This window comes from Lagenorhynchus albirostris, chromosome 13 (genome assembly GCF_949774975.1).
Source record: "Lagenorhynchus albirostris chromosome 13, mLagAlb1.1, whole genome shotgun sequence".
NCBI classification, from domain to species: Eukaryota; Metazoa; Chordata; class Mammalia; order Artiodactyla; family Delphinidae; genus Lagenorhynchus; species Lagenorhynchus albirostris.
In genome coordinates this window covers 68,155,887-68,169,172 of record NC_083107.1, presented here as the reverse complement: position 1 = coordinate 68,169,172, position 13,286 = coordinate 68,155,887, and the positions used below count along the sequence as shown (strand labels likewise).

The 13,286-nt window shown below is 40.8% G+C and overlaps 1 protein-coding gene across 4 annotated transcripts in view; it reads left to right on the top strand.

Annotated features, from left to right (window-relative positions):
- Window positions 1-543: 543 nt before the first annotated feature.
- The window catches only part of ZNF512 (zinc finger protein 512), a 35,203-nt gene continuing 22,460 nt past the window's right edge, over window positions 544-13,286 (top strand). For 2 of the 4 annotated variants that reach the window (XM_060169660.1, XM_060169658.1), the window contains exons 1-5: window positions 544-634; window positions 1,156-1,214; window positions 11,382-11,569; window positions 12,372-12,467; window positions 13,072-13,155. In XM_060169660.1, the coding sequence (XP_060025643.1) occupies window positions 605-634; window positions 1,156-1,214; window positions 11,382-11,569; window positions 12,372-12,467; window positions 13,072-13,155 (457 nt within the window). In that variant the 5' untranslated portion in view covers window positions 544-604. The remainder of the gene's footprint in view (window positions 635-1,155; window positions 1,215-11,381; window positions 11,570-12,371; window positions 12,468-13,071; window positions 13,156-13,286) is intronic. The other 2 variants (XM_060169659.1, XM_060169661.1) reach the window with 2 other exon arrangements.

Below are 13,286 nucleotides of genomic sequence, written 5' to 3'. Positions count from 1 at the left end.
AGAAGATGGGAAGAGACCCGCCCCAGTTATTCATTGCCTCACTCAAGTCTCCACCAAGCTGCCTTTTCGTGGCTTCTTTCCTGCTCAGCCACTGGCTTCCACTTTCTGCGCCCTCAGCAATAAAAGAGTTTCTACCTGAGGGGAGGGAGGGAGGGAAGGCGGGAATGGCTCTGTCATTTCCCTAAGATAAATAAACGGGTAATAATTGACCTTCCTGTGCACCTAGAAAGACCACTCGTCGTGCCCGGTGGAGCATGGGGTCGTGGAGGGGCAAGAGAGGTAGTGCAGACGGAGGGAACGAGACGGACGGACTCCGAGGCCAAACAGCGGTTCAAACCACCAAGCCCCAATTTCCCGAGTCCCAAAGCGCACTCTCGGGGCGGGGTCTCAGAGGAAGTGTGTGGGGGGCGGGGGTGTCGGGGGGGGGGGCTGGTCACGTGACTCGCCCTGCCGCAGCCCCCTCGGAAGCTGAGAGGCGGAAGTAGACGTTAGGCACGGGGCTCGCGGCGCGCCGACTCCACATCCGGGAGCGGAGAGGAGAGCGGAAGTGGCGTTGATCTGGCCGGAGCCCTTGGGTGAATTTGTTAGGCGTGGAGAGGCAGTGATGTCTTCCAGACTCGGTGCAGTGCCCGCCGTGAGTTTCTCGGTTTGACCGTTACGCTTTAGGGGTAGCGCTGTCGAGCCCGCCACACGCGGTCCCTCGCTTTTGTCCCCTGCTCAGAGTTGGTTTTATCAGAGCCCATCGCAGGCCCCACCCTTCTAGGTCAGATATACCAGCCCCCTCGTTTTTCCCCCCACTTCTGCTGCCCGATCCCCACCCCCTTGGACTCAGTTCCTCGTCAGATTGCCGTTAGTCTCTATTCCTTTTACATCCTCAATGCCTCCCATATCCGTTGTCCTCGCTTTCTGTCTCCCTTTTAGAGCTTCTTTCTAGGACAGGGCTTTGAGAATGGGGGAGATGAAGGCTCTAGCGTTGTCACCTGCCTTGACCCTGTAGGAAGATAGGGCGGCACATTTTTCATAAAAAGTCTTGCCTTCTTCCGTTTGAGGGAGTAGCCCCGGGAGAGCTTCATTTCTTGGCACAGGGGGATTCGTCTTTTTGTGGTTAAGGTTCAGAGGCCCCTAGCATTTACTCATGTGCTTGCAATTTGCTAGACCCCGGGACCCACATCCTTTAAGCAGCAGAGGAGCACGAGGATCGTGGGAGCTAAGAAGTAAGTGAGGTTTTGTGCGATCCATTTATAATTGTGTCGCCAGCGCTGTCCAATAGAACTTCCCGTGATGATGAAAATGTTGTGTATCCGCACTGTCCAGTACTGTAGCCACTAGCCACGTATAACTGTTGAGCGCTTGAAATGTGGCTTACGTCAGTGAGGAGCTGAATTTTAAATTGTATTTTACTTAATTTAAATAGCCACCTGTGACTAGTGGCCACCTGATTGGACAGTGCAGGTCTAATCCTAGTGTGGAGGAGGAAAACTTCGCTTGCAAAAAAAAAAAGTACGAATTATAATAAAAATGGAATGTGTGACTAAGTGTAGCCCTGCATTTCTTTAGACATCAAATATGTACTCGTGAATACATTGATGAACTTGGGAAGGACTGATAAAAATGACTGTAAGCTACTTGGCTTCAAGACTGGTTTATTATATTGTTTACTGAATGTGCTAAGCTTTTCCATATTTGTTAATACAAAAAAGGTTCTTGTTAAGGAGATACTCATTGGAAGGGATTAATTCATTCATACAATATTTACTAAATATCTGCTTTGTGCCAGCTCTGTGGTAGGTTAGATACACAGACATGAAAAATACACAACTAAGGCTTCCCTGGTGGCGCAGTGGTTGAGAGTCCGCCTGCCGATGCAGGGGACATGGGTTCGTGCCCCGGTCTGGGAAGATCCCACATGCCGCGGAGCGGCTGGGCCCGTGAGCCGTGGCCATTGAGCCTGCGCATCTGGAGCCTGTGCTCCGCGACGGGAGAGGCCACAACAGTGAGAGGCCTGCGTACCGCAAAAAAAAAATAAAAAAAAAAAACACAACTAAGAGACTAACCTATTTAGGCAAGGAGATCCACACAATACAGTGTAATGAAATTTTTTTTTTTTTTTTGCGGTACGCGGGCCTCTCACCGCTGTGGCTTCTTCCGTTGCGGAGCACAGGCTCCGGACGCGCAGGCGCAGCGGCCACGGCTCACGGGCCCAGCCGCTCCGCGGCGTGCGGGATCCTCCCGGACCGGGGCACGAACCCGTGTTCCCCGTATCGGCAGGCGGACCCTCAACCACTGCGCCACCAGGGAAGCCCCTAATGAAATGTTTTTAAACAGGAATTTAGTATAGCCTTTGGGGAAGGGGAGTGATATTTGGAAGGGAAGGGTTGCCAGAGCAAATCACTCCTAAACAGACTTGGAAGTCAAGGAATAATACAGTTAGCCAGAAGGAAAAGGGGTTTGTTTTGTTTTTTTGTTTGTTTTTGTTTTTCAGAAGAAAGAACAGAATGTGAATGGGTAAAAGGATTTAATGGAATAGCAAGTGGGTAATTGTTCAGAAATGTAAAGATTAATGGGCCCTCATCTATTAATGAGAATCAGAATCATTGGAGTTAGGGCATCAGAATCCTTATTTTTAACTGGACTCCTAGGACATTGTGAAGTTTGAGAATCCTCCATGAGAAATGAGACTAGAAGAGAGTAGAGGATGAAACCGTGGAAAACATCAGTATTTAAGGATTGGGTAGAATAAAAAAGGCTGCAAAGGATACTGAGATGAATGTAAAATACTTTTCTAATGAAATCTAAATATTTGCACCTAGAGAGTGAACTAGGGGCTCTTAAAAATTCTTGGTAGATCAGAAAGGAGTTGAAAATAGGTTAAACTTCTCATCTTTGTGATCTGAAGCTGAGACTGAAAGTACCACACACAACAGGTTATTTTAAAGTAACTACAATTATGATAGTTATTGTATGAGCCAAAAGCTTTTTCTTGTCATATTTATGGAAAGAGAAGTTTGAGATTAATCTGGGTTTTTTTGTTTGTTTGTTTGTTTGTTTTGCGGTACGCTGGCCTCTCACAATTGTGGCCTCTCCCGTTGCGGGGCACAGGGTCCGGGCGTGCAGACTCAGCGGCCATGGCTCACAGGCCCAGCCGCTCCACGGCATGTGGGATCTTCCCGGACCGGGGCACGAACCCATGTTCCCTGCACTGGCAGGCGGACTCTCAACCACTACGCCACCAGGGAAGCCCAATCTGGTTTTTAACAAATAATCAAATACCCTGAGTTGATAGGTAGTGTAAAATACTTGAGAATTGTTTTTGTTGAGTCCTTTAAAAATAAAAGAGAGCTGGAGGGAGGGATTCCCTATCCATGTTGACTTAATCCCCAAGATGTTAAAACTGTTGATTTTTTTTTTCACTATACTCGTGCTTATTCATGAGCAGGGAGGTCGGTATATCCAAGTCCTACATTGACAGCAAAGAAATTTCTTTGAGGACAGTTTCCTAAGAGAAGTCAGATGGGACTTGACTCTTAATGGCCTGTTGATACTATCAAGTCTTTCTAGTACAGATAGTTCCCATTGTTTGGGATGGGGTTTTAGCCCTAGAGGACAGCCAGTTCCCACTAAAATTTTTTTATACCTTCATTGAGGTATAATTGAAGTACAATAGACTGCATATATTTATACAATAAGTATATTGTATACATATATAGATATATGTATACAATATCTTCATCTTTGACATATGTAAGTACCCATGAAACTGTCACCACAATCAAGATAACATTTCCATCTCTCCCAAAAGTTTTTTCACGTCCCTTTGCAATTCATTCCTCCCTCCACTCCTGTCCCCAGACACCCCCTGACCTGTTTTCTGTCACTGTACAGTGGTTTGCATGTTCTAGGATTTTCTATAAATGAAATCAGACATTGTGTCCTCTTTTTGCATGATTTGTTTCACTCAGAATAATGTTTTTTTTTTTTTTTTTTTTTTTTTTTGTGGTACGTGGGCCTCTCACTGTTGTGGCCTCTACCGTTGCGGAGCACAGGCTCCGGACGCGCAGGCTCAGCGGCCATGGCTCACGGGCCCAGCCGCTCCGCGACATGTGGGATCCTCCTGGACTGGGGCACGAACCTGTGTCCCCTGCATTAGCAGGCGGACTCTCAACCACTGCGCCACCAGGGAAGCCCAGAATAATGATTTTGAATGAAGAATAGTTTTTGTTGCGAAACAGAATTCGATTATGGATATAACATAGTTTGTTTAGCCATCTATCTTGAGGGACATTTGGGTTATTCTCAGTGTGGAGGTATTACAGTAAAACTGCTCTGAACATTCATGGGCAAGTCTGTGTGTGGAAAAATATTTTTGTTTCTTTTGATAAATACTTAACACAGTATTTATTTATTAAGATGGAATTTACCATCTTAGGTTGATTGGGTCCGATGTCAGGAGAATGTTTCACTTCTTAAGAAATTGTCAGTCTTCCAAATTGGCGGTATTATTTTACATTCCTACCAGCAGTGTAGGAGAGTAAGTCTCTAATTTTAGCTAATTTAATGGGTGTATAATTGTGTTTCATTGTGGTTTTAATGAGAATTTTCCTGATGAATAGTGGTGTAAAACATCTGTTCATGTGCTTATTGGCCATTCATATATCTTTTTTTGTCAAGTGTGTTGATGTCTTTTGCCACCCCCCCCAAAAAAAAAATTGTGTTTTCTCTCACCGTTAAATCGTATAATTTAATTTTTTAAAAATATTTTCTGAACACAGTTCTTTTGTTATATGTGTCTTGAATATTTCCTCGTCAGTGGTTTGCATTTCATTTTCTTAATGGTGTCTTTTGAAGAGCCAAAGTTTTAAATTTATCATTAAAAATAATAAAAATTTTATCATTTTTTCCTTTTATGTTTCATGCTATTTGTATTCTATTTAAGAAAACTTTGCCATCCCTAATTGCAAAGATTTTTTCCTTTGCTTTCTTCCAGAAGTTTTATAGGTTTTACATTCAGGTCTATGGCTCATGTAGAGTTAATGTTTATGTATGGTGTGTTATAAAGGTCAATATTAATTTCTTTCCATTTGTATATCCAGTTGTTGAAAAGACGATCCTTTCCCTGTTCAGTTGCCTTGGCATCTTTGTTAAAAATCAATTGAACATGTATAGGTGTGGGTCTGTTTCTGGACTTTCATTATTCTCTTCCATTAATGTGTATGTCTATCTTTTTGCCAATACTAAACTGTTTTGGTACTGTAGCATTAGAGTAAGTCCTGAAATCAGATAAGGTAAGTCATCTAACTTTGTTGTTTTTTTCAAGATTGTTTCAGCTATTATATTTTCTTGGCCTTTTTATATAAATTCTACAATCAGTTTGTTATTTCTATAAAAGAAGCATGCTGGAGTATTGATTGGTATATGTATTGAATCTATAGGTCGATTTAGGGAGAATTGCCGTTTTAACAATATTGAATTTTCTGATTTATGAGCATGTTATATTTTTCCATTTATTTAGGTCCTCTTCAATTTCTCTCACCAGTGAGTTGTAGTTTTCATTGTAAAATTCTTGGATGGCTTTTGTTAGATTTGTTTCTAGGTTCCTAGATTTGTTCCTAGGTTCCTGTGTTTTTTGTTATTGTAAATGCTATTGTTTTTACAAGTTCATCTTCTCGTTGCTTGTTGCTAGTAGCTAAGAGTACACTTGTTAAAAAAAAATTTATTTATTTGGTTGTGCTGGGTCTTAGTTGCTGCAGGCGAGCTCCTTAGTTGCAGTTCGCAGGCTCCTTAGTTGCAGCACATGGGCTCCTTAGTTGCAGCCGGTGGGCTCCTTAGTTGTGGCATGTGAACTCTTAGTTGCAGCATGCATGTGGGATCTAGTTCCCTGACCAGGGATCAAACCCGGGCCCCCTGCATTGGGAGCGTGGAGTCTTGACCACTGTGCCACCAGGGAAGTCCCACAATTGATTTTTGTATTTTAGCCTTGTATCCTGTCACTTGCTAAATTCATTTTTAAAAAATTAATTAATTAATTTTTTGGCTGTGTTGGGTCTTCGTTGCTGCGCTCAGGCTTTCTCTAGTTGTGGTGAGCGGGGGCTACTCTTCATTGTGGTGTGTGGGCTTCTCATTGTGGTGGCTTCTCTTGTTGCGGAGCCCTGGCTCTAGGGCACGCAGGCTTCAGTACTTGTGGCTTGCGGGCTCTAGAGCACAGGCTCGGTAGTTGTAGTGCACGGGTTTAGTTGCTCCGTGGCATGTGGGATCTTCCTGCACTAGGGATCAAACCCGTGTCCCCTGCACTCTTAACCACTGCACCACCAGGGAAGTCCCTCAATTCATTTTTAATTCTAGTAATTATTTCATATATTTTCTGAGATTATCTTTGTAAACAAACTGAATAAAATCTGTTAAAAAAATCTGCAAGTAGGGGCAGTTATACTTTTTTCCTTCTGATCTTTATGCCTCCAGTCTTCTTATGTCAGTTTGGTAAGTTGTAGTTTTTAAGAAATTTGTTCATCTTAATTTGTCAGTTTTTTTGGCATAAAGTTTTTCGAAGTATTCTCATTATTTTAATGTCTGTATGATGTATAATAATAACCCCTCTTTCCTTTCTGACGTTGGTTATTTGTGGTATCTTTGGTATCTTTTTTTCTTGATCAGTCTAGCTACAGTGTTGTCAATTTTGTGATCTTTTCAAAGAACCAGATTTTCTGTAAAGTCTGTTTCCTAATTTGTGAATTTCTCCTTTTTATTATGTTCTTCCTTCTATTTTTTTGGGCTTACTTTGCTCTTCTTTTTAAGCTACCTTAAGATGAAATCTTAACTTATTGATTTTAGATCTTCTTTTCTAACATAAGCATTTACAGTTTTAAGTTTCCTTCTAAGTACTGCTTTAGTTGCATCCCACAAATTTTGATATGTATATTTTTGTTGTTATTCACTTAAAATATTTTTGAATTTCCTTTGTGATTTCATTTTTGACCCATGAATTATTTAGAATTGGATTCTTTAATTGCCAGATTTATTTTTTATTTTAGATACCTTGCTATTCTTGATTTCTAATTTAATTCTGATGTGGTCAGAGAACACATGTATGATTTTCATCTTTTTAGGTTTAAAGTTTATAGCCCAGTATATGATCTATCTTGTGAATGCACAGTGTGCTCTTGAAAAGAAAGTATATCCCAGGGCTTCCCTGGTGGCGCAGTGGTTGAGAGTCCGCCTGCTGATGCAGGGCACACGGGTTCGTGCCCTGGTGTGGGAGGATCCCACAGGCCAGTGAGCCATGGCCACTGAGCCTGCACGTCCGGAGCCTGTGCTCCGCAACGGGAGAGGCCACAACAGTGAGAGGCCCGCGTATCAAAAAAAAAAAAAAAAAGAAAGAAAGTATATCCCATGGTGTTGGATGTAGTGTTCTATAAATGTCAGCTACAGCAAGGTGGCTAATAGTGTAGTTCAGATCTTCTGTGTCTTTACTCAATTTTTGTCTAGTCTGTCAGTTCCTAAGAGGAGGAGGACTTAAAATTTCTGGTAAGATTGTAGAATTGTCTACTTTTCTTTTTCTATCAGTTTTGCTTTGTGTGCTTTGAGCCTCTATTGTTAGACACATGCAGTGAGTAATTATGTCTTCCTGATGATTTGTCATTTTAATTATTATGAAGTGTCCCTTTTTATCTCTGGTAATACTCTTTGTCTTGAAGTCTATTTTATCTGATATTAAAATGGCCACTCCAGCCTTCTTGTGTTTGCTGATGGCATGGTATAATTTTTTCATCTTTTTACTTCCAATGTACATATGTCTTTATATTTAAATAAAGTGTGCCTCTGTAGGCAGCATATACTAGGATATTGCTTTCTTATTTACTCTCTCAATCTCTGACTTCTAACTGGAGTATTTAGACCGTAAACATTTTAATTAATTATTGCATGGTTGGATTTAGGTCTACCATTTAATTATTTGTTCTCTCTACTCTGTTTTTTCCTCTGTACCTTCTTCTGGATTATTTAAATGTTTAGTGTGCCATTTTAATTTATCTATTTGATTTTGGCTCTCTCTCTGGCTCCCCCCTCCCTTTTTTTTCCTTTGAGGGGGAGGTTTGGTAGTAGTTGCTCTAGGAATTACAATATATACCTACCCTTTCATCATCTACTTAGAGTTAAAATACTACCACTTTGCTTAAATGTAGAAGCCTTAGACCATATAGATTCCTTTAACCCCCTACCTGCTGACCATTAAATTATAGCTGTCATATATATTACATCTACATTTATTGAAAACCTTACCAGATAATGCTAAAATTTTGCCTTAAAGAGTTTTTAATATTTACCTGGCTGTTTGCCATTTCTCTTGCTCTTTCTTCATTCTTAAAAATCCAGATTTCTCTCTGGTGTCATTTTTCCTTCAGCTGGAATTATTTCCCTTAGCATTTTTCATAGAGCAGTCTGCTGACAACAAATTTTCTTAGTTTTTCTTCATCTGAAGAAATATTCCTAAAGGCTATTTTCACTGAATATGGAATTTTGGATTGATAAATCTTTTCTCTCAGGATTTTAAAGGTGTTGTTGTGCTGTCTTGGTTTCTGTTGAGAAATTCACGATCATTTGAATAATATGTCATTTTTTTCTAGCTGGTTTCTGGATTTTTAAAAAATCTTCAGTTTTAAACAGTTTCATTAAGATATATCTAGGTGTGTTTTTCTATTGAGTGTTTGTTGAGCTCCTTAAATCTGTAAATTTAAGTTTTTCATTAAATTTGGGGGATTTTTCCACCATTATTTTTTTCAAAAAATTTTCCTCAATCTCTCTTTCCTCTTCTTCTGGGATTACAACTATGCTTAAGTTAGATCTTTTGATACTGACACCGCAGGTTGTTGGGGCTCTGTTGACTGTTTTTCAGTCTTTTGTCCTCTTTGTTCTTCAGATTGGATAATTTCTATTGATCTGTCTTCAAGTTCATAGATTCTTTCCTCTGCTGTCTCCATTCTATTACTAGCCCATCCAGTGAGTTTTTATTTTATTTGTTACTTTTCAGTTTTAAAATTAATTTGTTCTTTTTTATGATTTCTATTTTTCTGCTGATAATTCCTACATTTTCCTTCATTTCCAGTGTTTTCCTTTCTATCGTGGAGCATAATTATAATAGCTGCTTTAAAGGCTTTGATAGTTCCAACATCTGCATCATCTTCCAACATCTGTTTATCATCTGTCCTTTGAGAATTGCTCACATTTTCCTGGTTCTTTGTGAATTGCATAATTTTGGAATTTATTCTCAAGATTGTGAATGTTATTTGTGTAGACCATGGGTCTTTTTAGGATCTTCTAGGGATTGTTGCTGTTTTTATTTTAGCAGGTAACCTGTTTAGGTTCAGACCATAAATTCTGTCCTACTTTCTGAAGGCATTGGTTCAGTGGAACTGAGATTCCATTCTTTTGAGTCTTTTCTGTGATGGTTTAGAGCTCAGGGGTTAGTTTGAGACTTTTTCAGGTTTTTCAAATCTTGTTTCAGTTCTCCAAGCTTTTGATACATTGGTTTGGATCTGTCTCACAGTAGTAGCTCAGGGGTTAGGCTGAGAGTTGTGTAGTTTGTTTAAATCTTATTTCACTTTCAAAGTCTTTGCTAAGCTGGTTTGGGTGTATCCTCCGCACATACATAGCTCAAGTTAAGCTGTGATTTGTGTGGATTTGTACACAGAAATATGAGGTCACCTTCTTTGCCTGTCTCTTCTCCATGATTCCCCCACATTCTCTAGTCTATAGAGACCCCTTTTCCTGGTTTCTAAGGCCAGAAAGATGGAGTTTCTATGAGAATTTAGGCTGCCCATGCTGGTCTGTGAGTGGGGGGCCACCCTTGTTGCAAAGCTGCATGTGAGAGAAAAAAAAAACTGGGAAACATACCCCATGTGACTCACTTCTCCCAGTTTTAACTGTTCTCCACAATCCACCTGCTTTTGTTTACTTTTTGAGGTCCAGAGTTTTTAGTTGTAATCAGCAAGAGGAATGGGCCATAGTGGGTGTGTGCCACTGTGCCGGAACCAGGACATCTCTGTATTAAATTTGTAATATTGGACCTCATGTACAGAGCTGAGAATCAATTTTCCCTTTTTGTAGCATACTGACTTTGTAAGTTCCTGTTATTTTTTGTTTTCCCTATCCCCACATCCATCCCCTTCCTCCCAGAGACAACCATACTAACAAGTTTGATATTTGTCCTTAAATATTTATGAGTCCTCATAAAATAGCTAGTGCCGTTTACTTGTGTAATTGTTTTTAATTTACTGAATTGACATTGTAGTGTACATCTTGTTCTGTTTTTTTTTTATTTAACAGTATGCTTTTTAGTTATGTTCGTATCTCTAGATGTGTAGAAATGGTTTATTGCTTCTAACAGCTACATAATATTCCTTGGCAGGCATCTATCACATTTTACTTTTATTTATTCCTAAGAATGGTCACCTTTGTTACTTCCACCTACCTGCTACCACAAACCTCTATGTGTAATTGTTACCAACTGTACCTCTAAAGTGTTGTCTTGAATCTGTCAGTTTATCATCTCTACTACGAAACCTTAGTTCAAGTTCGAGCTTTCATCATCTCTTATCCGTACTATTGCAATAAACTGCTAACTCTTCTCCTTTCTTTCACTCATCCTCCATGGGTCATCTTTTATACAGCATCCAGAGTGTGACATTTCTAAACCATAAATCTAAGGCAGGCCTCACACAGTTAAGTTAGCTGGAAGAGGAGTGTCTCAGAGATCCGTGGACTCCACTTTGAGAACTGCTGCTCTACCACACTTTGAGCTATCTAGAAGATACTTTGTCACTACTCAGTAATGTTTGTTGACTACATACTGACTGGTCTTAGATTTAGAAGTTTGGATCCAGCCGTATACCAGACTTCTGGCCAGCTTAACTCAGACAAGATAGCACCCTTCCTTTAGCTGTGGGATCTAAGTATCAAGTTGCCTAAGCAAGACAGGGTGCCCTGACATCAAGGTGTAGTGGTTACTGTTCCTCTGCCAGAGGAATAGGGAGGCCTGGACACACCTGCTTACAGATCCAGGGCATCTTCTAAAGGGTCATGGAACACCCTATTTTACTACTTTCTTTTCATTGATGGATTTAGGAAGGAATGCCTACTTGGGCTATAGAATGATCATTTACGTGGACTGCTTATGCTTTCTGATTATAGTGAAGTATAATAATAATTATGTATATTGTACTAGGTCAACTAATTTAATTGTTAGAAAATTACAATCTAAATTGTTTTTATTATCAGGCTTCTTCGTTTTTTGCACAGGTAACCAACTTGGTTATCTTCTTATGATGTAATATAAGTAATAGAAACTTTACTCCAGACCCTCCTTTGTGGTATTTATCTTTGTGTCCTGTTAGTAGCAGGACCCAGTGCTCCATAAAGGATAATAGTTTCCAGTACACTATCCCTCATGATGACTCCTTAAGCGGCTCATCATCTGCTTCTTCGTGTGAACTGGTGAGTGATTTTCCAGCCTCCTTCCGAAAGTCTGCCTACTGGATGAAGATGAGAAGGATCAAGCCAGCTGCTACTTCCCATGTTGAAGGTATCAGTATCAGTATCTTATTCCAAAGACAGGGAACTCTCTAAAGTTATATTTGAGGTATCTGTTGTAAATGGCTCTTAAAGTATTAAGTACCACATATGTGTTCCTTATTAGTGGTTGAATTTTTATTTTTTTTGGCCATGCCACTTGGCTTGTGGGATCTTAGTTCCCCAACCAGGGATTGAACCTGGGCCATGGCAGTGAAAGCGCCAAGTCCTAACCAGTGGACCGCCAGAGAAGTCCCCTGAAATTTTTTTTAAGGTGTTAGGCTGTCATATACTCTTAGCTTCATGAACTGTCCCTCTGTTTTACTGAGTGAAATTCTGCTGATCTTACTCCTCTAGGTTATATGGTATAGCCTTTCCTCTTCATACGAATTGAACTTTCTTTCCCGTTGTTCTAGTTTGATCCTCTGTTGAGGGTTTAGGCGCTAGTGTAAGGATTATTCTAAGTGGAATTTATTAGTGGTTATAGTCTGAAGGGTTCTTAGTAGCCCTTTATCTTGAACAGTTAGCCTCAAATCAGGATCAAACAAATCACACTGCCTGAAGGACCTTATTTTTCATAGGGAACAGTTGATCACTTGGGATGGAGAACAGTACAAAAGGAAAAGGGGAGGTTGAGTCAGTTAATGAAAAATTATACCAACTTCCCTAAAAATGTTACAAACACTTCTCTAAGACCTGTGCTTGCTGATAATCTTTCTCTTTGGTGGTCTTGTGATTGATGATTTGAAGATGGGCGTAGATGTTCTCATATAAACCATACTGAAATTTTGTTTTGTTTTCTTATGTTATTTCAGGGTCAGGTGGAGTATCAGCCAAAGGAAAAAGGAAACCCAGGCAGGAAGAAGATGAAGACTATCGAGAATTTCCTCAGAAGAAGCATAAGCTTTATGGTAAGGGAGTAACTTTGCTAATTCTTTTTCACTGCGTGCCTGGGCTTTATTCTCTGAAGGTGAAAGGGAGAGGGACCTTAGATTTTGGCCCTTAAGCACTTTTGAGCCCTTTGAATTTTTTGGCAAGGAATGGCCTCCATCCTGCCTTTGTTTTTTTGTTTTTTTTTTAATTTTGGCTACGCTGGATCTTCGTTGCGGCGCACGGGCTTCTCTAGTTGTAGCGTGTGGGCTCTCTAGTTGTGGCGCATGGGCTTCTCTGGTTGAGGCTCACGGGCTCTAGAGCTCGCAGGCTAAGTAGTTGTAGCGTGCGGGCTCTCTAGTTGCAGCGTGTAGGCTTAGTTGCGGTATGTGGGATCTTAGTTCCCTGACCAGAGATTGAACCCAGGCCCCTTGCATTGGGAGCACGGAGTCTTAACCACTGGACCACCAGGGAAGTCCCCCCATCCTGCCTTATTTTACCATTTTCTTCTGTCATGACTTAAGGGAGTCATTTGGTTGAGGGAGTGGGGCCTAGGGTGTTGAGAAGAAGAGGAAAGAGATTTTGGTGCTAGAGAGGGGTCAGAAAAGGTGATGTGTTGGGCTTCAAGTTTCTGTCTTGCGTCAGGGAGGAAGCAACGGCCTAAAACTCAGCCTAATCCCAAAGCCCAGGCTCGTCGTATTCGGAAGGAACCACCAGCTTATGCAGCAGGTATGCTTTCTGTTGGAAGCTTTCTGAGATCTAGTTCTCTCATTCTGTCTTTTTTGTTGTTGTTGGTAAAGGAATGGTGTACCAAAGCATTTTTTTAGGGAGGCGCTTATTAAGCGCATGGCTTTGGAGGT